This window comes from Cyprinodon variegatus, unplaced genomic scaffold, assembly GCF_000732505.1.
Source record: "Cyprinodon variegatus isolate N-32 unplaced genomic scaffold, C_variegatus-1.0 Scaffold71, whole genome shotgun sequence".
NCBI classification, from domain to species: Eukaryota; Metazoa; Chordata; class Actinopteri; order Cyprinodontiformes; family Cyprinodontidae; genus Cyprinodon; species Cyprinodon variegatus.
Genome location: NW_015150524.1, coordinates 1,295,429 through 1,322,053, shown reverse-complemented (window position 1 = coordinate 1,322,053; position 26,625 = coordinate 1,295,429). Strand labels below are relative to the sequence as shown.

General features: G+C 38.1%; 1 protein-coding gene across 1 annotated transcript; it reads right to left on the bottom strand.

Annotated features, from left to right (window-relative positions):
* Nucleotides 1–1,085: 1,085 nt before the first annotated feature.
* On the bottom strand, nucleotides 1,086–21,907 carry LOC107083287 (polypeptide N-acetylgalactosaminyltransferase 4-like). Its single transcript, XM_015372395.1, has 11 exons — nucleotides 21,755–21,907; nucleotides 18,081–18,522; nucleotides 14,510–14,679; nucleotides 9,507–9,696; nucleotides 9,194–9,379; nucleotides 8,914–9,031; nucleotides 6,354–6,530; nucleotides 4,219–4,350; nucleotides 3,780–3,890; nucleotides 2,806–2,958; nucleotides 1,086–2,721 (listed from the first exon to the last, which is right to left on the bottom strand). Exons 2-11 carry the CDS (start codon nucleotides 18,464–18,466, stop codon nucleotides 2,590–2,592), a joined length of 1,755 nt encoding a protein of 584 aa, XP_015227881.1. The 5' UTR covers nucleotides 18,467–18,522; nucleotides 21,755–21,907; the 3' UTR covers nucleotides 1,086–2,589.
* Between the last annotated feature and the right edge of the window lie 4,718 nt (nucleotides 21,908–26,625).

Sequence of the window (26,625 nt, the reverse complement as noted above, 5' to 3'; positions counted from 1 at the left end):
TGCAAATTTTTTCTTCTCTACGCTGACAGAATGGTTTCCCTTTAGTGGCGTTTTGCTGCGGTACCCCATCTGCTTCAATGTGTTTTGTGCTCAGAGATGCATTAATATATCTTACTTGTAGTTTATTTAAGCCATTCTCTTCCTTGTAAATGCCTTTCATAATCATCCAAAATAACATTCATTGGATATCTCTCATCCTGGGATGGTTCTCTGTAAACATAACGATGTGTAAAGAAATTAGTAGATACAAGCTTTGTGAAATACTCAGACTGGCCTATCTGGCACCAACAGCTTTGCCATATTCAAAGATGTCTTAATACCAGTCTAATGTTTGCTTTGATCGTGTGTTTTTTGTGTCAAAAAGCAACTCAACAGGTGGACCTAATGAAGAGACCACTGAGTAGAACCTTCTGAGAGCTCTAAGAAAAGCTCCCGGGGTGGTTTCCTGTTCAGATACCTAAAGCCCTTTAACCGACACCTTCCTCTTGAACACCCTGTTTCCCCAAATAATGAAGCATTCCGAAACATTTGGAGGCAAACTTAAAAAGAAGAAATTATTCTTTGAAAGAAGAAATTATGATGTTTTTCTCAGTACAGAGAAATGTATGTCTGCTTAAATGTTTTCCTTACTTGGACACAGAGAAGGTGCGTGTGTGTGTGTGGCTGTTAATTCTAAGTATCTCTGAGATCAAATGCTGACCTGTCAAGGATGGACACCTTGCCTCTCGACCATTAATCTCCTGAGATAAGCATCAGCCCCGGCAAACCTCCAAGGATTAAAGAGGTATTAAAAATGGGTAGACGTCTCACTTAAACAGATCTGCCTCCTCAGAAAGTCAGCATGGTCAGCAGAAACTGGTAAGTGATGCATTTATTTTTTTTTAGGTTAACTGAAGAGAGAAAGCTTGTAAAACATGCAAAGTAGAAAGCTGGTGGATCAAACGAATACAGGTATTAGCTTAAAATTCCACTTCTTTTGTGTCCAAACTGGTATCATCAGTGTTATATGCTCTGCTGTCAGTAGGTGGTGGTACACAGCTATGAATGATGTGAGAGCCACAGAAATCAACACACTTTAAGCCTTCTTTTTTTTTTACAAAATTGCTACATTTGGCCTAAAGATTGGAAAAAATCAAAAGAAATACATTTGTACATTGTTTTTACAAAATAATTAAACCGCTGACTGATTGTGATGGATCTGCACACAAAAAAGTAAAAGCAAACTTCCAAGTATTTGTGGTTAGATTTTTATTTATCAATCCCAGTAAAATGAACCCTTTCCCTTTAATCCACCCCATTTATTTAAACTGATCCACTTTTTTTTTTTTTTTTTACATTTTCAGTAGTTTTAAATCCTTACATTAGCACTTCCCGCTTTGGTCTCTTCAACCAACCGTTATTTATCAAAAAGGTGGAACAACAAATAAGTCATATACGTTTCCAGCTGTATGTAGTGAATATCTCATAGTTCAGAAATGCAGTTACAGACAGTCTGAACAGCAGTAATGCTGTATCCTAAGATTTCATAAATCCCGATAAAACCTAAAGCCTTTTATTTAAGGTTAATGTCTTTAAGACAGATTTTCAAGTACAGTTCAAACACAGGATTCTCAGAAAACAAGGCACGTATAGGTGCTCCCCTTTAAGGCTTTTTTTCTAACAAAACTAAATGGTTTATTCTTAGTTGCATTTTTTTTTAAAAGTGCTCCAAAATAAATTCCACACATAAATTCTTTTACATTTTGGCACGCATGGTTATTTTAAGATGTCAGGTTCTCCTCTGGCTGAGTGACAGCTGGTTTGAAAGGGCATTCTTAGACACACACAGCAGGTAAGAATAGATTACGACGTTCCTCGTCAGATAGCTAAACTCTCTGGGGCGAAATGCACCTCAGTTCGAGGGTTTAATGAATTTTTCAAGTCTTGTTCAGGCAGAACTTTGCCATAAAACTGGCACCACAGGCAGGAGTTAGAGTTGAAAGGCAAGTGTAGTATGTCAACAGCATGCGCCCTCCTTTCTCCCTGTTCCTCTCACATGATGGGGCATGTTTGGGAATCACCGGTGCAGTGCAAAATGCTGGTGACCTTACATTCTGAGCTCTTCGTTTAGCAGCCAACATTCTCATATTTTACATAATTTCACAACTGCATACACAAGAAAAGGACATAATGAAATAAATTGCACATAAAACTTTGCAGTGCAGTTTGACTTTGTGGCTATTACATGAAATAATCATTTTACTTCTAGATTCATGTCCAGGGCAATCAAATCACTTTTACTTCTGACATGTTGGTGCATAATAACAAATATAATAAATGTCCTCCTTTCTTCTTGTACAGGCACTTAGAAAGCCAGCTCTTTGAAAAATAAAAAAATCAGTTCCAATAGAATTGCAATTCTCAGCAACTCGTGCTCGTTCAACCGAAAAGTGAAGCAAATCATTGGTTTAAAGTGACATTTTTCAAGACCTTTCTGTTTGATATTCCCAGTTCGATCCAATACAGACTCAGAAAAAAAGCCCTCCAGTGTAGTAATTGCACAAAGGTCAAGGTGAGGTCACTTGAGTTTTGCTGCTAAACTTTCTGGTTCTACCATTCAAACTTCCACAGCTGGTTCCTGTCGGCTGGGTTGCACCGCCTCATCTGTGCATCCGTGCGTCCCTCTGTTGTGCGGTATGCTGTCACACACATGTCCGTGTGAGGGTGGTAGATGCTGCCATCCTGAAGAGAGAATGTGGGACATCAGGTCAGACAACCATCACATTAATGTAACCTTTAAAGAGTGTGCAAAATGAAATCCCTCACTTGTCTGAACTCCCAAAGGATACTGGGAGGCTTTGTTTCCCCATCCCGAGGACAGTGCCTCATGCTGATGGAGGATTGTGCTTCAAGTACTTCAGCACACAGCTCCGTAACAGAGTTGAAACGGATCTCTTTCTGAGAAGTGTATTCAAAGTACTGAAAAAAAATGCATTAGAGAGATATATATTACATACATATGTTTTATATAATATATATATATATATATATTGGTCTGAGATAAATCCCTTGGTACATCTCTTTGGAAGACTTTAGTCAAATGGAAACACTTGGTGTTTATTTCAGTGCTTAATGTTTGTGACAACCGAGCTCATTCTGGGAAGGGCTCGGCCCTCTCAATCAAACCGCCATGTACACAAACCCCAACTCTTCCTCTCGGGTGTCATTTCAACAAACTGACCTGGCGGAACTAAAGACGCCACGCTACCCAGGGCTACCCTTTAAACAGTGGCTCAGATCATCAGTCTTCATACTTCTCCACCCTTTTCTTCACAGCTCATCTATCATTCAGGCCTACCAAGCTCATTTCCAATTAAAAGCATCTCTTATGGGCCACTGTTCCTGACTGATGACTTCTTTACGCAGGCGGGGCCACTAACTCTACCTGCGTGGCTCATGTATCTTTCAAATGGAACGTGGTTTTTATGTGGGCCAGGCATGGGAGAACAGGAGGCAGGTGGTGGAGGGACCTCTGGTTTTTATTTCACAGGGCAGCTATTCAGACATTGATTTTCAGTAACACATGGTGTCCATTTTTGACTGGGGACAGCTAATGTGGTGCATCAGTGGAGTAATCAGAGATATCAAGCAGGTGGAAGATAAAACGTGGAGATTTTGTCTGATTCCAACAATAAATATAAATGAGGGACACATAATCTGCAGCAGAAAACGTCAACCTTCCACTAAGCAACAGGGAAAAAAAAAAAAAAGAGCAAACTGAGATTTAAACTAATCATTACCTGGTTTCCTCCCTGGCCATGGCACCCAAACATAGAAAGGTGTGCTCCAGTAGGATTGTGATCTGGAGCATTGTAATCAAGGCATTCTGATTGTAACCCTGAGCTGCGAACCTGAACGGGGAAAAAAATAACAATTTTCAGCAACAATAAAGACGTAATGCTGTGGATTGACTCCCTTGATTGACACTCTACAGGCAGGTCACACAGAGAGGCCAAGCACACAGCAGAAAACAGGTTTCAACCCGCTGTTAGCTTGTTTTCCAAATCATGACACAGCTATCCATGTAAAAAGCATAAAAAACAGTAATCTAATCCATTGCCATGTGTCTGCAATAACTAGATATTTTGTCAAAGGGCAAAATATGTGAAATGACACAGTTGCCATACAAACAGGGTAAAACAGACGAAGGGATAATATATATGATAAGCAGAGACTTACAGCCCCATGCCATCCTTCCCTGTCCTCCGGGACATGTAGGTCTGGGTAGATGTTCCTCAGGTACCATTCAAAGCTTTTGCATTTTAACTTGTCCCTCAGCTGCACCCTCTGGGAAATATCCCCATAGTTTTCCTGTAAAGCACATGTACCAGATGAGACATTAATAATCCCATCACAAGGAAAAGTAAAGAAAAACAATTCAACTAGAAATACCAATTTGTAATTGCCATTGTTTGGTGTGTGTATGGTTGTCTATAGTGACAACTATTATTCAGAAAACCTAGACAGAGAGTATCAATGCTGTTAATTTAAAGCAATTACTTAAGCGATCATTTCCAAACTTTACATTTGTAGAGTTTTATTTAGGTGGAACTTACACTGATTACAAAAAAAAGCAGGTTTTGCCACAAAATATTCAATACTTTGCAAGATTAAGAGGAATTTCCTCATTCAGCATTGCTGTAAGGCTGAGCATGCATGTAATTAAAACATAAAAGAAAAGGAAACAAAACAAGACTCAAAAAACAAAATCTGAATGACTGTTCATGTGGTGATCTAAAAACAGGTTTGTTGGATGCTGAAATTATATTAGAAGATGCCGCAGTGAGCATTGGAATTAGGTCTGTTTGTTTTTCTGTTAAATTAAAGAGAATAAAGGTCATATTAAATAAAAAAAAATATGTTTAAAAAAAATTATCATGCTTTCTTTTAAGACCGTCAAAAATTAACAGTGGCGCGTTTATTTTTCAGATCCGCTTTTCCACCCTTTGTCATCATTATCAGTGAAAGAAAACAAAACACTGTTTGATCAAGAAAGCAAATATTAGCATCCTGGATATGACAGCTTCAGGTTGTAAAGCACAGGTGTGCATCAAGGAATCAAACTCCTAAAACAACTATAGCCCTCCCACACCCTTCAATGCTTTACCTGAGGCTAAACGAGGAAATGAATGTAATGCACGTACACACGGCTGCAGTACGGCTGCTTTCTCTGAAAGCGTTTAAAAGGGAAAAAATTGCTGGAAGAAAATATGAATTAATGTTCTTAATTGTACAGAATTACTGGGGACTCCCTAACAATTACAAAAAAAACTTAAAATGTATAAATCCTTTAATGCAATTGCAATACTGCAGCAATTAGAAAGTCTATTTATTCAGCTTTGTACAGCTTTCATAACATTTCCATTCAGCTCTGATAAATAAAATGACAAAGCCACAAAGAAGCCTCCTCAATGAATCATATGAACTCAAAATAAGTTAAGGAAATTTTGGACTAGTAATGAAACTTCTATTTTCCCCGGGTTAAATGAGTGTGAAACATTGGTGCTTTTGGTGAAGTCTTTATCAATTTGTTAAGAAAAGAGAAGATAATACTAAATCAAGGTAAATGTGTTCTTATATCTAAAAAAAACAGAAAATAATTACAAGAGAATGGATATTAGCCTAAACCTGCCAATGTCTGTGGTCAGAAGAATATTTTAAAACCTGTACAATTATTCAAACACACAATGCATACAAATTGACATATCTTCACATTCCATGTATTGATTAAGATATTTTATATATTTTTTAAACTCTAATTATTCAATTGATTTACCTCATAAAATATAGGCTGATAGTAGTTTAAAATAACCTGAGTGCTGGAATAATTGGATTTAATGAAAGTTATAAAGCCATTACTACCAGACCAACCAGAACCGATGGCATGTTTGGAGCTCAATTTAAAACAAGCAGCAGATCAAGTCTAGCAGTACTGTGTTCACTCTCCCCCTGACCAGGTAATTTCTTGTTTGATCAAAGATCCCCGACATTAATAATGTATGTTTTTTTCAGAAAGGTGTAACTGAGATTCGTGAATTTTTCATGTCGCCCAACTCTGAGACCTGAGAGCCAGTGCACAGACATACACCTGTGCACGCCCATACAGACACATACTGACCCAGTGAGGGATCACAAACTAACCACCGAATTATATGACACCAAACATCAAAATCTGACGTCAAGTGTGAGCCACTCAGTAGAATATTAACATGTTCCTGAGAAGTGATTCAAAAATCAATTTTGGACCAATGTGGAACCAATTATGAGTTTAAATTAAATATAAAAGAGAAATTTCTAGTTTCTAAATGCCCTACCTTTCTTGCTGGAGGGTTTCTATTGTAGAAGTGCTGTTTGTAGGAGCCCATCCAAACCTCTGCGGCTCGTACAGTGTTCTGGAGGAAGTTAGGCCGTGCGTACGGGGCCTTTTTAGGGAACACATGGCCAACATGGGAGCAGGGATGGATCTCTAGACTGCCTCCGCACTGCCACACCTGTGGGTGTCAGAAAAAAAAAACCATTACATTGAAATATAGCTCTCTGTTTATTTTTAACATTGGTACAACTATTTAATTTAGATTTTATTTTATTCATCTTTTATATTTTTCCAGCATTTGTGGCAAATTATTGTTATAGTTTATCAATTGTTATTTTAGCATTGTATTTCTCAAGAATTATTATTGTTAACAACACTTTCCTCTGAACTTAGGGTCCTGAATCTGGAGCTTTATTATTGAAGGGCTTCAAAATCAGCAGATTAAAAAAAATGTCTGATTTACACTGGAGCACTCAGATTTTGATCTGAAACTTTACATAAGGCAGAAGCAATACTTGTCAGGGTAGTTTGTAGTTTCTTTGTAATTTTGTCTTTATAGTTGTTTTCAGGCAGTGTTACGTTTTTGAGTTACTTTTTGTTGCCCCCTTGTGCCTGTTTCTTTTCCCCTTGGCTCCCTTCTAGTTAGTTCTATTCACACCTGCTCCATATCAGCCCATTAGCCCATTCTTTGTTCTGTTACCCATATATATACCAGCTCTGCCGGTTTTCATTGCTGGTTTCTTGTTGATTTGTTGCAAGTTGTTTCTTTGGTGCCCATGTATGTTTTGCTGATGTTTCCTGGATTTTTTTGGTCTGCAGTATTTTGTGTTTTTGGACTTTGCTTCTGTTGCCTGTGGAATTTCAATTAAATCAGCAAAACTCCTTTCCTCCTCCTCATTTCTGCATTTGGGTCCTTCAAAAACCTCCACCAAACTGTGACAATACCATTGAAGGTAAAGTAATAATACATCCTCTGAGCAGAAATGTATGTATAAAGTAACATCCCATTCATCTCATTCATTATATTGCTATTAGTCAGTTGTTTACTTACCTAAATTGCTAACGGTAATTTACGTTAATGTTACCATACAGCAAATTATAGCAAGTACTTGTTATTTAAGCAAAAATTGTTTTGAGCAATTAAGGATAGTCATTATAAAGCACTCTGATTTAATTTAAACAGGAAGGATTTCCTGTGCAAAAGCCCAAAATAATTTAATGATTATTTGAATTTATAAAAAAAAATAAACAATCTGATAAAAAGCTTTTGGAATTTTGGATTAAATGTCCTCTAAAAAAAATATAGCGTTTAATGCTATTGATAATGAATTCAACCAGAGAAAATCACCTTCTTTGTTATTTAAGCACCTGGTTTAAAGTATTCATCTATGCTGCTTAAATTCCTTTCAGAAAAATACAAAAAAACGACCTACACACGAAAAGTTAAAGAACATTTTTAAAACATTTGCTTTGAAAAAATAGATGAAACAAGGCGGTAATTGGAGCAAGCTTACCACTCTGCTCTGTTGTTTCTTACCACTTCAGAACAGAGCCAAAAACCAATTCAGAAAACATTAAATATGCATAGCAAAAAGTCCCAGAGGGTGGCCTTTCCTTCCACACACATGTATCACCTCACCCATTCATCTTCACAGAGAGAAAATATACATCCACAATTTCACAAAACAGTCTGAAATCCTTACTTATCTGGCTGACTCAGACATTTCAAAAGCAGAACGACATTATAAGGTCATCAGTTTCAGAGGCCAGGGCTTACTGTGATCTGAAACTAACATTAATCTTTCTAAACTTGGGCCAGCAGTGACTGTTAGTATGCACCCTGATGAAACATGGACTTATAGCTGAAAGCAGGGGTTCAAACGTGCTGCATGAAACCAATTGCCCTGCGCTGTCTGACATTAAATTCAATTCATTTCTTGTTTCAGGTCAGTTTAGGGTAGAAGAATAATTTTAAGTTGCTGAGCAGCACACAAGAACAATTCTCTATTATTTGAGTATTTTTCTACAGTAAATGTTCTCAAATTTATATTTATTTCATTTATTTTTAGTAAAAAAAAAATTTAAGCATATGACTTGGGTAAAAGAATCTGGATATCTTTGAACAACAGTTTGCTGTAAGTTTGGACCATTCATTCTGACAGAAGTGTAGTAACAAGGTCAGATTGAATGGCTACCTTCCTGGGATCCAAATTTCAGTTCTTCCAGCAAATCTTTTATGCAACTAGATCAGGGATTTGTGATGGTCACTACAAGACCCTGCACTACTGTCCTTACACCTCTTTGTAACTTAACTGGCTGCATACCAGGGGCCACTGCCTCTTTAAAAGAACTATTTGTGCCTAACAATTAATATCTGGATCATATCTTACCAAAATTGTTTAAAGGCAAAGTAATCTTAGTATAGAAAACCTGTGGTTCTGACTGTATTGGTTGAAAATCTAGCCTCTTTGCTAATGAGATTCCAGTATATTTATACTCCTAACCTAACCTCACCTTTATAATAATAAATGTTTACCCTGTGATTTTAAAAACATGCTCACCCTGAAGGAGAGTTCCAGGTTCTCTCCACCCCACACCTCCATTCCCATGTCATATGTGCCAAGGTACTCAAAAAAGGCTTTGCTCACAGCAAATAATCCACCTGCCATTGTTGGAGACCTGTTGGCAGAAAGGAAAACAAGAAAGTCGTGAAATGAAATCTGTTCTGAATTAGTGCTTTTTGTGTAGGATTATAAAAATCCTCTCTGTCCTCTTATATGTTAATCTTATTGGATAATTGTTTATCCAGTTATAAACCTTTGAAAAACCCTTCGCTCTAACCTGATGGGCTCAATACGAGACTTTCGCCTCTTGCGTTCCGCTTCAGGAACAGAGTGCCACTGAAAGGTGAGTCTCCAGTCAAAGCCTCCGATCATCGGCTCATCTGTCTGCATGTAGAACTCGAAGTTGTTCCAGTCGATGGTGTCTATCACAGGGCACACTATGGTGCTGGCATTCTCAGCAATCCTAAACACACGCACACCAAAAAAAAACATGACTAAATAATTGTTTGATGCCATTTGGCATTAAATATAAATAGAATAATTTTTTCTTTGTGTTCCTTAGAAAGATCTTAAATAGCTTGAATTGTTACCTTTCTAGCAGAGGCTCGATCCAACCCGGAACACACTCACAGTGGCAATCAAGAAATGTCAGAACATCCCCTGTAGCATAGGTGGCGCCAATGAGTCGTGCTCGTACCAGCCCTTCCCTTTTGTTTGTGCGAATGAGCCGCACGCGTTGCAGATTGCTGATGTACTCAGCTAGCTGGGATTTTAGGTAGCCTGTTGTAAACAAAACCCAACATTTACTGCTAAAGTAACACTCCACCTTTGGATGCAACATTTCATACATAGAACATCAAACTCAAGTCTTTACTTATCATACCCTATTTGTGATGCATTAATACTTTTCCAGCTCCTTGCAGGCAAAAAAGGTAACAAAACCAGACACTTAGCCATTTCAACAGCATAAAGTACCCTACTTAACTCTTGAACTTCGATCATTTACTCTCTGCATTTTGCCTCTAAATAGATGGATGTCCTTGTATCTTATAAAATAGGTTTTGAGTAATAATTTTCCAAGCCTTCTGAGGATCATTTCTTAGAATTGACATGTAAGGACCTAACTGAAAAAAAGTTTGTGATCTCAAAATAAACTAACAGACTCTGGACCAGTCTACATTTCACAGAGCCTTGCAAAGAAAGGCTTTACTTGTACCTTCAGGTTCTTTTTTACCTATTAGATGTAAAAAGAAAAAAATAGATTTGCTTTACACTGAACTAAAACTAAACAATATAATTCAAAACAAGCTGAGAACAGATGGTAAATTTAGGTTCACAAGGAATGCTGGGACCTCCTCTTTACACATCAAATAACTTTTAGGTTCCTTGTAAGCTTAAACATGCTGTAAAACTTTCTTATCAACATGTTATGGCCCAGGGCGGTTAGGGATTGTGGTACTGCAGTGGTGATTCGTCCATGATGCATTGTTTCACATCCACTGGCCATTGGTCAATTTGAGAAAAAACAGGTAAAATACACTGAGTGGATATCTGCATTGCAGCTTCTTTAGCTTTCAAGTAAAAAGATCCCACCAAAACGCTGCAACAAACAATCTATAATCTCCGCTTCCTACATCAATAAATACAAAGGCTACTTGCAATGGAAGGTGAGATGTGCAGTGTTCATATGGAAATTGGATTCCTAGCTTAGCAGACGGGCATTCACCTTGTACATAAGCTCATTACTGAGATACCAAAGAAAAGTTTGAGATTCTTAGTCTGCAATTCAAATTAGATTAAAAGCTGAATGTATTAAGCTTTGATGGGAAATGAGGTAAAACCACTGCCAGCTGTAAAGCTCCAAAAGGAAATTAACCGCAGACTTCCAAAAACTTGATGTGGTCAGTCTAGACAGCTTAACGAATAAAACAGATTTAAGGTTTTGTGTACATTTCCTCCTTGCTGCAGCAGCAAAAATATGTAAAGAGCACCATGTACCAGGTAAATAATCCTTTTCCCTTCTGTCTTACTAATGTGCATATAAATGTATAAAGATGCTGTTTCTTCATATACGACAAGGCTGAAACTGACAAATGAGGTGCAGAAAGTTCCAATATCCATATGAGAACCCCATATAGAGAACAAAACATACTAATACACCCAGTACACCACGGCTGTTAAAATTGCTAGAAGTGCTAAGAACATGACAACTTCATAATGTTACTTTGTTTGTGACTCAGTAAAATAGTATTATGGACACATAATGACAATGAAGACTTTTTGTTCTTGGTTCTGTGAATGGTTTTTCAAGTTAACTGGTTTGGCCAAATTATTTTCTAGATGTAATCATCTAGAAAATAAAATTAGAAAATAACTCATCCATACTGACATCACGTTTTTTTTTAGACCTTGCAATCCTAAATCATTGTTTGGTCTCATAAGAAAAACGGAAGAGCAGATACATAAAAGAAGTTGCTTCTTTTATGTATCTGCACTGTCATTTTCAAACATAAAACTATACATGACTCTTCTCTGAGTTTAGAAGCATTTTATGTTCTAGACTGTGTAATAAATATGCTAAAAATAAAAAGAAAACTGACAATACCAAACAACTGAAAATCCCCAACTAGCTTCTCATCTTTAAAAGACCTTCAGAAAGCTTGTAAGAATAAGAAATCAATACCAACTTAATTTTACAATGATGGGTTTGCTTTAGTTTCTCTAAGTGCTCAAATGATGCACAATTAGTTGAAAAAAATGTCTATCTTCAAAACAAGAAGAGATCAAATTGGACCCTTTCGTACTCATGCTTTCATGAGCAGTTTTAGTTGATCCAAGATAAGCCGGAAACTGATTTGTGCATGTCCATAGGCTCAAGAGATTCAAGAGCCAAGGACTAATCCAAGATGATTTTTGAAAATGCCTTTACTGTAACTGTTCTTGTTTTGTATGGGTCACATGGAATGAGACTTAAGTGCCAATACTGATTTAAAAAATAAAGAGATGAAAGGGTTACTTTGGATATTCATTTTTCCTGGCTGGGTAAAATAGAAACGAGAGGAAAACATACATTTCCAGTAACCTTGAACCTGCTGGGTAGGATTAAACGTCACAGGAAAATAATTTTTTTTCTTCCTGCAGTAATTTATTTTTCCTTTCTTGGGGGGGTAAGGGAGTGGCGTGTCTAGCTTGGTGTTACTGGTTAGAGAAGCGGAAATGATGTCATAGCAGCTCAGCGCTCACTGAAGTCATCATTATGGTGTAATGTCTCTGACAGACTAGACCAGGACAGGCAGTCATCTAGCTCTTTCTATATCCAGTTTCTGACATGAAGTCGTATCATTCCCAGAGTTAGAACACGTCTGCTGAAAGCAGATCTTCCATTCACTGATGAAATCCGTGTGAGGAAGCCGAAAGCTTCTATTAAAATCACCTAGGCTAAAGGCCATTATATCTCAGAAACTCCACCCAACATGAGGAATGTTCAGATGGGAGGTTTTACTTTTTGTCATTGAATTGATTTGAAATAGGAGACCGCTATCAAAACAAAACCACAAATTTGCACAAGCATGAAGCTAAAGAATAGGACGAGCTGAGACCGGAGCAGAGAGCTGCAGTAAATAAAATAACTTAGCAAAAGCTGCTCTATTCAAAAATACACCATGGAATGTTTTTTTAAAGGTGCTACCCCATTCTAAAGTATGTTTCTATAGAAAAACCTGTTTGTTAACTTGTCTAAGAAGGTAGTCTTGTAGGTTATTTGACAGATTTAGAGCCTTGTTAAAGTATCATATTCCCTGTTTTGTTCCCTGAGACAACATTTTATAAAACTATGAAGGAAGGTCTGAGGTAAACTCCATTCCAGGCTTAATTGTACAGCAGTAAATACTGTTGATTTTCTTTCAGAGTAGCCCTTGTACGTGCTATTAATCTTCCCCTCAGTTGTGACCAACTTCAACGGTCCATCTGAAAAAAACATCCCCACCACCGCGGGGATTGTGTAGATATGAATTTCCACTACACAGTATTCAGCTTGTGGGTCAAACCTCAACATTTCAGTGTAAACCGACCAAAGTCTCTTCTTCAATATTGTTTCTGTGTCCCGTAGTGGATTTGTTAAGGACAGCTTAAAGCCTTCTAGCAAAGTCTTTCTTGCATCTCTTCCATAAAGCCCAGATATGTAAAGTCTGACCTGACTGCAGTGATCTTTGATATGAATGGTGCTGTTGGTTTACTGATGTTTATGAGTAAGATAAGATCTGAGGCTTTCAAAGATCAATAGTTGCTACACTAAAGTCTCTAGAATGAAGAACATTACAAGCATCAAGCATCATACAACAATGGAGTTTTTAGTCAGAGTCCTCCCCAAACCTGCTGCAAGACAGACCACTACAGGAGGATATCAATTACTTGTTTCAGCCACATTTTGAATTTATTAAGCATTTTTTAAGTTGAGCTTGTAATGGAAGCTACTGCCCTCTAAAGGACTGGTTATACTCCTGCAGCAGTGTGTTGCAGTGAGCTTGTCGCAGGTATGACGCAAACATTTTTGATTTATGCTCAATATTGAAGCGTGGTCTGTGCTATGTTTATTCCACACCACAACGCAAAAGGGGACAATCAGGAACTAGCTGTGGGTCCAGATACGGCCGAGGCGGTGAGGAAATGGGGGCAAGTTTGTCCGACAAAGGCGGGACATGAGGGTGAAAAAAAGCAGGGATCCAGGTGAAAAAAGGGTCCCAGCATTCTCGCGCACCTCGCTCTTCTAGCTGGTCAAAATTCATGAGTCGTTTTCCACAATTGCGGTCATACAAACAAAACACGCTGGTAAGGTATCAAATGGGAGACGCATAGTGTAGAGCGGATGTAGATTTGACCAATCAGAGGCCTCCTGTCTGCGGCACTGTCTGCTGTCACCTACAATTTGGGAGAGGTGCAGCAGAGTGTCTGCGGAGGGGGGCGGGAACGTCTCTGCGTTCACCGTGACACCTACGCAGAGGACCTAGTTTCGAAGTGTAAATCAGCCTTAAAGGCGTCAGTGCCTTGGAGTTTACCTTCCAGTTCTTGTCCTGCTAAGTTTAACCACTCTTTAACTTAACACTTAAGAGTCTGGAAACATAACTAAAAACAAGAATAAAAAGTTTCATGGATTTTATTCCAGATCAGATCGTTTTAAAACAGAGAAATTGTAGCCAACTGCACAGCTGTGCGATCAAATTTTGGCGTGCACTAGGCATCTAAAAACTTGAGCCCCAAGCCTTTGTCTGATACCTCATGAGTCTATGTGTCGCATCAGGTGGATGCTTAACTGTACCTGACCGTTTCTGACCCTGCCTTTTACCCTGCTGCCTCTTGGCCTCACAGACATGCTCTATTTATCAGCCATTCTACACCGATGAAGTATTCTGTGTGAGTGTACCCCATAGAGGCTAAACAGCATACATTGAATGTTTGTGTGATTCCAAATGTGAAAAAGTTTCTGTGGTTTATTTCTTGTCCTCCATCATCTATGAAAAACGAGCAGTGTATTTATTTATTTTTTTTGTGTGTGTGTGTGTGTGTGTGTGTGTGTGTGTGTGTGTGTATTCCAGACCTCGATCACTGAAGTCATCAATCAGGATGATCTCTTTCAACAGGATGGCAGGTGTGGTCTCCAGCACGCTGTGTATAGTCCTTAGTAGAGTGGACCAGGCCTCATTATAGAAGGCTATGATCACAGAGGTGGTAGGTAAATGTCGGTAGTCAAACTTCTTAGTCCGGCATCTGAGGTATGCGTGTGTTTACATGGGTGGGGAGGAAGACAGGGTTCAAAGCATTAATGTAAAGCACATCTTCAGCATGTATTTACAAGAATATCAGCAAGCTCAATGATTTTTCTTTTCCTTTTTAACAACTTTGCTTGGAAGAAAAGTATGTCTAGTCTAAATCCAGATGGCAGTCATTAAAACTATAAAGAGTTGCAGAAATATGGATGGGGGTAAGCAACATACCACAGCAGTACTGTGGGAGAAACCACAGAAATGAGCACAAACAGAGATGAAAAGAGTCAAAAAGATCAGAGGAAACTGGAATAAAACTAAGCGAAGATAAAAAATGTGAAATGATTTAATTTGAAGGATCCGAAAATGAGAACAAAATGAGGGATTTACTGTAGAGAGAAAAGGGAAGTTGTGGTCTCTTTACAGACGTGATATGAAGCGAGTTTAATCCACTAATGAATACTAGAAAAAAGATGAAGGATAACTGTCTAACCAATAAAAATTGTGCAAATAATAAGGTGAACACCAAACAAAAACTGCTAAGGTGATGACAGTAGCTGATAAATTTGAGCAATAACCTTTGTTTCTGTTTGGGTCTCATGAACTCATGCATGCAAATCCCCCTCCAGCTTCTGGAGGAATATGCACAACATTTCCAATGTTTGTGCATGGAACCTGTAAACATCCTGCATCATATCCTTACGAATTATTGCTGCCTGCAACAACAACCGTGGAGCAGACAGAGCTGGTTTTCTGAACTGCCATGATGGAACGTGTTTAGCTTGAGTATGATGCCATTTCTGGCAGAGACGTCCACTCTGAAGGTAAAATCCTAAGCAGTAAGTAATGCTAAGTGGCACTATTACAGCAGCATTTACTGCTTTTTAACCTCTAGAGACGCCTTGACCTTTAAAAGTCATAGTTTCAGGGTTCTACCACTTTATGGTGGTAATCAATCTTAGAAGGTTTAAAATATTAACTGGTAAATGATTCCTTAATGGAAAATCTTATGTGGTAAATGACTTATATTTATTGATTTTCAAGATTTCACACCATTGTACTTCAAAATCTGTCAAAGCCTTAATTCAACATTAACCCTGATCAATAAAACTTAAAAAAAATAAATAAACAAATCTGTCATAAGAAAAATTTTCCTATTAAGTTATTAGAAGGGTACAAGTTAGATTTTCAATCAATATTTTTTTCTTTGCCAAATAAATGCAGTCTTGAACAACTCGAGGACAGATTTAAAAATAATGTAGATATTCCATTAAAAAAATAATGCTGTGGAGTTTCTTTTCTCTCAGTTAAACTGCTGTTTGAGTGGAGGTGGATTAAATTATGAAATGTATGGAAACAAATGGAGAGGACCATGGACAGGAGGTGCTTGTTTATCAGGTATGGGAAAATATTAGCAAGTTTAAGATGTGGCAAGATGATAGATTCCTACTAAAGGAAACTAAAATGCTGAGCTTTAATCAAAGGGACGCTTCAACAAATATAATTTTAAGACCATTCATTTGTCATATTTCAGAGAGATAAGTTGTTTTTTTCAAACTCACAGATTGAAGTTTTACAAATATGCAACAAGGCCTTAGTATAACATTAAAAAGCCTGGTATTTTAACAGAGGTTGAATACAAAGTTCTACAAAAGACACAGTAAAGTTAAGGCAATTTATGAAAATATATTTTTTTATCACTTTAATAATTGTTTTCACAGTTTCGGCAAAGTATTTCACAAAGTCTTTAAAGGAAATAAGTCCACCTATTGTTCACAACATAACTAAAAACATGAGAAAGGTTATTTGCCTTCTGTAACGCCCCAGTTATTTTACGAGCACTTTAGGAACTCCAAGAAGCTAAACCCGTACTCTGGCTCATTCCTGCATTTTTCTTTCAGCTGTATCATTTTTACTGTGTTATCTGGATCAGATATACAAATATATTTTAAAAATGACACCTGCCAACCGGTTACTCTGCAGTTTGACAACATGTGAGCCATTCTTTGTTTCCTGAGAACTACTGCTTGCATTTGATAAGGATATCTCTTGTGTCAGCACTAAGTGGGCCAGGCTGTAAATTGAACCTCCCACATATGTTCGTCTAACTGACAAAGTGATCAAAGTTTCTTTTCAGTCCATTTTTCAGTTATGCAGGTATCGTGTTGGCAGAGTGGTTGATTTCTGTTTCACATGAGGCCACCAAAGTTTTGGGAGAGTGAGATCTAAGTATAAGGGGAACTCTAGCACTCATTCCATCTACATCTGGGTTTTAATTGGTGAAGGAAGCCAGTGAAGCATAAAGCCAAGGCGGAAGAGGAAACTAGTTATAGGAGATGTGGAACTCTGTGTTTCATCAAAGGTGTGGAGCTGATAATAGCGCAGGATGCAATAAAACCATTCAGACAACTTTCAGGCAGCTTTAAAAAACTTTTTTTTGGAAAGATCTCAGCATTGTTTCTAACTATCAATGAGAAAAGGACAACAGCGAAAGATAGATTTAGACCAAAACACAAGCAAACTTTACCACAGGTTCCTTTGTAGAGTCCCCATCTGGCCTTAAGGGAACTTAACAACTGAAGTATTTATAGTATTTAGAGATACGACAATCTGAGCTGCCTTGGCTTTGATCTACTAATAGCAACTTTATCTGTTTCCAGTTTCATATTATATAAAAAAAACAACTAAAATTTAATATGATACAAGAACATTAAGGGCATTTTTAGATGTTAGCTTCCTGCCAGGTGTTAATGCTTATTGGTCATTAATTATTTAAATTAAAAGTAGAGGAGATGTCACACCATGCGTGTGTAAGAGAGAGAGAGAACCATCCCTGTTGAGGATTTCTTACTATCTTGAATTAAAAACAAAATGATTACATAATGGGTGTTTAAAGCTTTGGTATTTTTTATTGGTAAATATTTTCCAGGAGGAAGGTGTTTACTTTATGTCTTTATAATCCGAAGGATTTCTGTGGTAGAGCTCAAAACTACAAAGGCTTCATTCAGCCTTCCTGTTATTCAATGAAAGTCTTGCTCTCTCTTGATCTTCTCTCACAAACTTAATGAACATTTTTTTTTTTCCTCATATGTGAGGATTTAACAAAAGAGAATAATTTTCTTTTGGGATGAAAACTTCCGTTGGATGATATCTCATTGCTAACTTAGGAATTTCTCCTTTTTCTGTCTTTGGTCCATTTATGGAACAACATGGTTTCCTTATAGTAAAGGAAACGCTAAGCGCCCCCCTTGTTAACTATGCTGAATCAAATGGTCATAGCGGCGCTAAATAATATGTCCTCTAACCTTTGAGTTCAACTTTAACTCGATGTGGCCAAACTTTTCTCTCATCACCAGCCTGTTGAGAACATTTTAAATGATGATTCTAGTATTTCAACCTACTCACTCATTCATTCTGTGATCCTGGATGTGCCGATGGAGGGAGATCTTATCACTGACGTAAATGTTGATGGCATAGCGCTCTACAGTCTCCTCCTCCAGTTTTTTTTCTTCAGGACTGAGGGTGAGGTGAGTGGCCCGACCCCACTCCCCTGGTGCACTGTTATCAGGCGGTGGCTTAATATAGACCGGCCTGGCCAGCTCCCCGTCTATACCGCTCTCCTCTATAACCAGCTGCCTGGCCTGGAGATTGTGCTCCTCCTCATCTTCATCTGTAGAGGAAGACGAGGGGAAAGAGGCTCGTTCCAGCAGTAGATAGCCCAGCCACAGCAGCCACAGCAAGACGCCTGCCTTGGCCAGCACGCCCAGCTTTCGGGAGCAGCGCCCCCTCATGACGACGAGCACCACGACGGGCTGAGCTTTTAGGGTGTCCGTCAGGACACAATCATCTGATGGAAAGAAAAAAATCTTATTACACTTTTATTACTTTTGTCACTTAGAAAAAACAAACAAGAAAAAACAACAACAACATATTCACCCAAGAAAGATGATGTTTCCTAATTTCACACATGCCCTGGAGACACAGCTGAAACTGAGGCGACCAGCAGTAATCAACATTGACACCATAAACGAAATTGCACGCTGGCGGCGGGAGTGTTATTAAACAGAAACTGCACAGATGGAAGAGGCTGAATGATGGTAGCGACTACAGCGATGCGCCGAACAAATCGAGTGTGCGATACACCCCAGTGAGAAATACTGTTCACTAGCCAGATGAACTTCATTACATTGATGCAGTGTGAACCACAGGACCTCACAGCGAGGCTCCAAAAAAAAAAATCAAGAATAAATGGAAGAAAGCAGCTTAGTTCTGATGCATCACGTAAGGTTTCTAATCATCCTATTCACACTTTCCCCAACAGGGATCATTAGGTGGCTCTTGTTGCAGTTGATGCCAGCATGAGTACTAAATAGCACTTCACAGGCTTTAGGTTGTATCCGGGAAAATATCCTATCTTTCTATTTAAAACTCATTTTTTTATGAGCACGTTTAGATTTATAAGTAAATATGTAAAAGTAAGCTCATTGTCTATTTCAGTAGAATCATCCTGCGGACAGATTTAGACCATTAAAGCAGATACTTTTTATTTATTCTTTTTTACAAAACATTAGACGTTCCCACTGAACTGGAAGATATATTATTCAACCTAGTTTGGTGCATTACAAGAGACTCATCTGGACAATTGGTGCCTAAAAGCTCAACCTCATTCTCACATGATCTCATTAAAATACCACCCCTTTAGTTACATACTCCCTATAGTTTTTTTTTTTTTACTTGCTCCATGGCAACAGGATTTACAGTTCCAAGCAATTTTAAACATTTTTAAGATTACTGCTTGAACTGTATACTAAGAAATTTTAAGCTTGGTCCATTTTAATACTGGCTGTGATTGATTTAGGCAGATCAACATACATTTTTCTATCATAAGTGGCATGTTCTGTTGCCTCTTGAAAATGTGGCTTGAGATTCTGAGCATCTTAAAAAATAAAGTAGAAGTTTAAAATTTAAGTTATACTTGTAAGGTAATGTGTTTCTTTAAGCTGAGAGGTATTCACAAAGTAAAAGTTGGATTTTTTGTTTGTTTTGCTGTGAGATTATGCAGCTACTACAAAGTCTTTGTATTGATGTTGTACATGAGGTCCATACTGATGATCAAGTTTTTTTTTGTTTTTTTCTTGAGGAGTTCTTTAATGCCTGCCAGATTACCAAAGATGAAAGATTGCACCTTCAACCTCTGCAACTCTTTTCTTCCAAAATGAAAAAAAATCCCTTAAATCCCAGACTTAATGTAATTGTAGAGTCACACCTAAGTTAAAAATTTATTTGAATTTAGATTTTGTTTTTGAAAACGGACCTCATGCATGGTTCCTCTTTGACTTTTCTTTCAGAGCCATAAATTAAAATACATGGAAAATGAAAAATCCTTTGCTAATCATAAAAAGGTGGTTAGCCCTAGTTATGGAAAAACAACACAAAGTAATTAAAGTGTAAAAGAAGCATATCTTAAAAATTGACCACTTAATAGGTTGACACTAAACTGAAAGTAATCCCATAATTGTATTGCATTAATATTAAAGAGGGATTGCATTTACTGCTGTGATGCACGCACTGCACAACCCAAGAGGGCTTCCCTTTTTCAAACAGACACAAGCCCAGGGGTTTTATACCTCTACAAAAGTCTTACCGGTATTTAAATTTTAGAATTGGTTGTTCTTTTGAAGCTTTATATTAAAAGCTGTAAACAGATATTTAAAAACTCCTAAGGCTGCTGTGTGAGAGACGACTGAAGCATGATACAAACGAAGCCTAATGTTCTCTGACTCCTTTAAGGCAGCAGCACAGCCCTTTCACTCCAGTCTGGACTCTGGCCAGAGGACTCTGGACTCCTGAGGTTTCAAAATGGAGACGCCTGCAAACAAAACCCCCTTTTATTGGCCGTCCATCACACCTTCCACCCTCTCTTTGAATCCGATAGCCACACCAGGGAGCTTTCTGGAAGAGAGCAGTGGGATGCAGCTTTAATCCTGACCCACTTTTTTTTTCTCTCTTTTTTTTTTTTAATTAAGTGCAAATGTCAGTAAAACCAAAAGACATGTGTTAACATTTGCACTTGCTTCCTGTGACAGAACAAATTGAAGGCCTCGATTTTGGATTTCACGACATAACATCAGCAATCCCCCCTCCCCCTGCACACACACAAACACAGAAACATCTGCTTTTACTGGTTAGCCCCAGATGAAGCACTATGCATCACATCATGAGTGCACAGCTACTTTATTCTTGATCAGTCAAGGAGAATAAAACAAACAACTACAGAGGGAGTCATATCCGCAAAGAGAAGCGCCAGTGGAACAGGTTGCACCAGCAGCAGCAGCTGACAGGAAGGCATGTGCCTCACTTTTTTTAAAGACTCTTGGTGGAACAGATCTGAGCTGTTTTCTCTCTAAAAGAAAATGAATATTTAAAGGAAGTGCTGCTCTAATAAAAGTTTGAATGCTGAAGTGAATAAATTCTCAAATATATTAAGATAAACAAAAAAGAAAGTGATATGTGTTGCAAATAATGGCAAATAATCTTACTTATGAGTGTTTGAGTTCAGCACCCCCTATGTAATGATCAGATCCACCTCTTACTGTTATTCTAACATTTGTCACATTGCATTAGATGAAAGAAAATGTGCTGCTGGTGCAAGAAGAGGAAGAGACCGACTGCGCGATGAGAGCGCAGCGCAGCAACAGGTCCGGAGATCCGTCACCCTAAATCACTGTTCCGATCAGTCTCAGACTAAGGTGGAAAAGGGAAACAATTCTGTCTTTAAAGGCTTTTATTTTATTGTTTTATGTGATTTTCTGGTAACGACAATAATCGCTGAAAATACCTTGATCGTCAGCAGCAATGACGCGGAAGCGTAAAGTTAGTTTCCACCGCAATTCGCAGCAATTTCCAAAAAAAGTTAACTTATTTCCTTATATCGTTTAACTGTTAAGATATTAATAATAAAAAGAAAAAAAAAACAAGTTAAACGGCCTTAACAGGAAAAAAGTGAAATAAATACCGAAGGTGACAGGGAAGCAATAAAAAAGTTGTTTCTGTTAAAGGAACAGACGGGCTCGCCTTACCTTCTCAGAAAGGTGACATGTCTTAAAGTTTCCTCGAAGTTGAGTTTTCAGTCAGTCTGCCTGTGTTCCTCTTGCAGCTAAACCGCTGACGTGCAGATGTCAGCAATCCCCACATCCTCTCCTCCGAGCTGGGCTCTCTGGTTCTTCTCGCTGACCTGCGGTTAGAAGCGAGAGGAATCCGAGTGCGCTCCGGTTTGGCCTTTCAAAATAAAACGGCACTAACTTTGAACTCTTCAAGGATCTTATCTGAAACATGGCTTGTAAATGTAAAAGTGTAGGCCCCTTGATGAAATGTTTTTTTTTTTTTTTATGTACCCTCTGCAATGATTAGCCTTCTTATTAAAGAGAATGCCTTTAAATACAAGGTTAAAATTAAAATAATAATAAAACATTTAGTTAGACAGGAAAAATCCCATTTTAAGCAATTCCCCTAATTATAAAACAGACTTTTCTGAGTGACATCCCATAGCCTATAGTGTTTGTCTCCCTTGTTTGGCTTCTCTGGGATGGCTTTCTGCATGAATTAATGAATTTTTTTCAGAAGTGCCTTTGTTAGGGGATTGTCTGCAGGCCAGGTAATGTCTTCCACACCTAATTACAGCCATCCCTTCATGAACCTTGGTTTCTGCACTAGTGCACAAAATCATCCCCAAATTATCTCCAAAACCTTGACCATGCAGAACTTCTGCTGAGTTCTCTATTCACTTCCCTGTTGTTGTTTTTTTATTGTTGTTGTGTTTAGCCTAAAAGTGTTTTTGCCTTACATGTTTCTTTTCCCTGTTCAACAAAACATTTTTTTCACAGATATGGGCGTTAACTGTTGGGGGCCTAACGGGGGCCAGGGCCCCTATGGAACCCCTTCGATCCAAACACATAAAGCCCTGAACACACTGGATCCAATTTTTTGTATCCCGAATTAGTGTTGGGTACGTTACCACAAAAGTGTAATATATTTCATAATACCATTTAACATTTTCCTATTTTTGTGTCCTGGTTCATTGTGTCAGTTTTTGTATTAAGCTTTCAGCCTAATTCAAATACAAATAACTGCTCCTTTTGATGTAATTATACTAACTCCTTCCTGATGATGTCTTTCTTTGTCTTTACTCACAACCTATTAAAATAACCTCTTTTAACTCACTTCCTTTGGGTCCAGCTTCACTCATGTCAGCTTGACTGAAGGGGAATCACAGCCTATTAGCTGTTGCCTTTGGGCATAATTACAACTTCAAAGATGTGTCTGTATTCATTCAGACAGTGAAGTTATTTATCTGCATTGAGCAGCAGAAGGTTTTAAATCATTCTGATGCTACAGAGATAAAAACCAACGAGCTTCTGCAAGTTTTAACTGAACAGAAAGTTCAAATATTTCAACAAACAAATGAAGCACAGCTGATTAAAGTGATAGGCTTATTCTCCTGTGCAGCTGTGTAGACATTTTGGGATTTATTTCTCACAAAGTGTCAAAAAATCTGTGTAAATTTATGAATATATATCAAACTCTTAGAAACCAAGAGTTATCAAAAATCCATCATACATATATCTAAGCTGTCTGTTTAAAGGTCTGAATATAAGTTCTAATCTACACTGAAGAAAATCTGATAAGTATTCTTTGTTAAACAATATTTTAGTTCATTTTAGTGTCTCAGGCTAAAAAAAGGAAATAATCCAAATCAGTGAGGAAAAGAAATCCAGAAGGAATTATTATTATTATTCATTTCTAAATCTGTTCATCTTTAGTACTCTCATTAAATACAAATGTCATCAACAGAGTAATTCATTTGTTTAATTATGTAAATGTCAATGAAAACTAGCGATAAAAACTATGGCTAACAGCCAATGAAAATCCCAAATTAGGTTTCTGCAGAAAAAAAAGGATTGCACCAAAGATTGAAAAAAAAATACAGATTTCTAATTCAGCAATGTTAGTTGATTGGGTAATTAACACCCATCACACGGAGAGATTAGCCATCAAAGCACACATTACTGAAGAAGCTGGCTGTTCACAGACTTCTGATCAATGCAGATCTGTGGAAAGTAGAAATAAAAATTGGGTCATATAAAAGATTTAAAGGCAATTGAGAGGATTGTGAAGCAGAGATCATTTAAGAGTTTGATGGAGATAAAGAAAGAAACAGACAGCAGGTGGGATCAGAGCTCCAACAGCGATCACTCACAGATGTATGAGGACATGGGCTACATTTAACTGTCACATGCCTCATCAAAAGCTCTGAACCAAAGGCAACAACAGACTTATCTTAGCAAGAGTGAAGAGATAAACATGACTGCACTTTTGCTCAATGAAAGAGCTACTTGCAGATCAAACTAAACTCTTTATTTTATGTAGAAATCAAAGTTCTGGAGTCTGGAGAAAGCATGAAGAGGAACAGACACAAAGCTGCTTGAGGTCTAGTGGGAGATTTCTACTGTCACTAATGATTTAGAGTGCCATTTCATCTGCTGGTGTTTGTCCTCTGTGTCTTATAAAGTCAAAACTTAGGGCAGCCAGAAAATATTACACCACTTCTTGCTTCTCTCTACTAACAGGTTTTACTGTGGTGCTTATTTCATCTTGCTGCAGGATTTGGTACCTTGGCTACAGAGTAAAGCAGGCCTCTGCATCTTCTTCTCATGCGTGCGGCTTTCCGTTTTCCAAATACATGCATGTTAGGTTTGTTGATCTCCTCTTATTAGGAATGTGATCGTGTGTGTCCATACATGGCAGTTTGTGCTGTGTTCCCTTGTTGTGCATTCAATATAAAACAACAAAACAGGTAACTTTTTTATAATTCTTTTATAAGAATATACATTGTTTGTCTGTTTGTTTTTTGGTGCACTGTACGGTAAATTAAATAGCAAACACAACTGTGCACAAACAGTCATTCTCTGTATGTTTGCGATTGTAGACTTAGTTTGTTATCCCATATTCCCAGGCTCCTGCTCAGGCCGGACCATGCTTGTAGATGGCGTGCCATGTGTCAGTGAAGCCTGTTGTTAGGCAAACACCTGCGTTGCTTGGTTCCCTGCCAATATCTTTTATTCCTTCAACTCTTTCCTTTTCCTTTCCTGTTCCTCCTTACCCTTCCCCACCATTGATTATTCTCTGTGGTTTTGTAGTTACATTTACAAGACAAGAATCTTTGGATTGACCTATACTTGGTGGTTTGAGTTTGTAAGAGTGTAAAGGTTATTTTTTATTCAGCCCTTGTTATCTATTAATTTTTTTTTAGATCTGTTGACTGAGTATTATAACAGGTCATAGTTTGAGTAAACCTCTTCTTGTGTTTTATCATGGTCCCAAGCAGCTCATCACTGAAACTTTTCACACCAAATCAACAGATCTCAAGTTGAGCAACAGCCTGATAAAACAGTAACAGTCTGTGTTTGATCTTGTGCCATCAAAGCTTAGAAACCAGATGGAACTGTTCAAGTAAAGAGCGCCATCTAGTGAACACAAAGCTAGTCTCACTGTAATTACATATGAGTAATGAATTATCATCTTAATTGAAATGAGTCAAGCTGATTAGAGAAGTCGGTAAATGACCGCCTTAAACAGCCTGGTGGTTTTATTTCCCCAGGGGACAATCTGAAAACCGATCTACCAAACAGACACCAGTCACCACACTCAATAACTCCTAATGTGATTGTGTAAAAAAAAAAATTAGGAATAAAACAGTTCAGGACCTACTTTGGGTCTATTGAGTGATAGTAAATCAAGCAATGTGCATTAACTTAAACTGTTCTCTCTGCCTGATTTTAATTTACTCTCCTTATGCATAAATTGGTGACAGAGGAAGAGGGGTCACCTTGATAAGAAAGGCTCCTTTATTACAATACAGATGGATTTTGGCTCCCACTTTCCCCTAATGCAGCTGAAGACAAAAAAAACCCACTACTGGTGAAGATTTTAGGTATATTTATGACTTATAGCCATAGGCATCCAGTTAAGCTTGTTCCTCAAGCTCAGTGGGTTCAGTTTAGTTCAGCATCCTTCTTTATAGTCAAAAACACATCACACTATAACCTCTGTCAAATATCCTTCTGCTTCAATCTGTTTGTGCGCAACCAAATCACCAGATAGTGTTGCTCCGTTTGATTCCCCATAGGTCAGGTAAAAAGGCAGCTGGAGAGAATGAATTGGAATAGGACACTAGGTCCTCATTGTGTCAGCCATAGAGTCCTGAAGGCCTATGCAGAGCAGCTCTGTGGTACTCTACAGCACCTCTTCAACGTTAGCCTGACCCAGGAGACAGTTCCGGTTATGTGACAGAAACCCTGCCTTGTCCCAGTACCAACGAAAACTCACCCTACAGTCCTTAACAGCCATGGACCTGTTGCCCTGATATCCTACACCATGAAGGTCCTGGGGGACCTCTGCAGAACCAACTGAGCAAGCAAACAAGCAGCTATCAGGACCCCCTGCAGCTTACGTATTAGTGTAGATGTGGAGTTGAAGATGCCATCATACACATGCATAGACAAATGAGGCAGACATCACTGTGAGGATCATGGTCTTTGATTTTTCCCATGCATTTTAACACGATACACTCTGACTTACTTTTTCGGAAACTCCAGAGGACTTGGGGAAAGACCTCAACAATCACTTGGATCAATGTCTACCCAAAAAACAGACCACAGTGTCCTGAGACAGAAGGGTGAAGTGTCTAACCAGGGGTTCAACAGCACAGAAGAACCGCAGGGTACTTTACTTTCACCATTCATTTCTATTTTGTAAATCTCTAACTTCCAGTGCAAAACAAGGTTTTGTCATCTGCAGAAACACTTGGATATCTCTGCAGTCTTTGGGTGCATCAGAGATGGAAAAGGAGCAAAAGCTAATAAGCTAATAACATCATTGTGAGAAGAGGGTT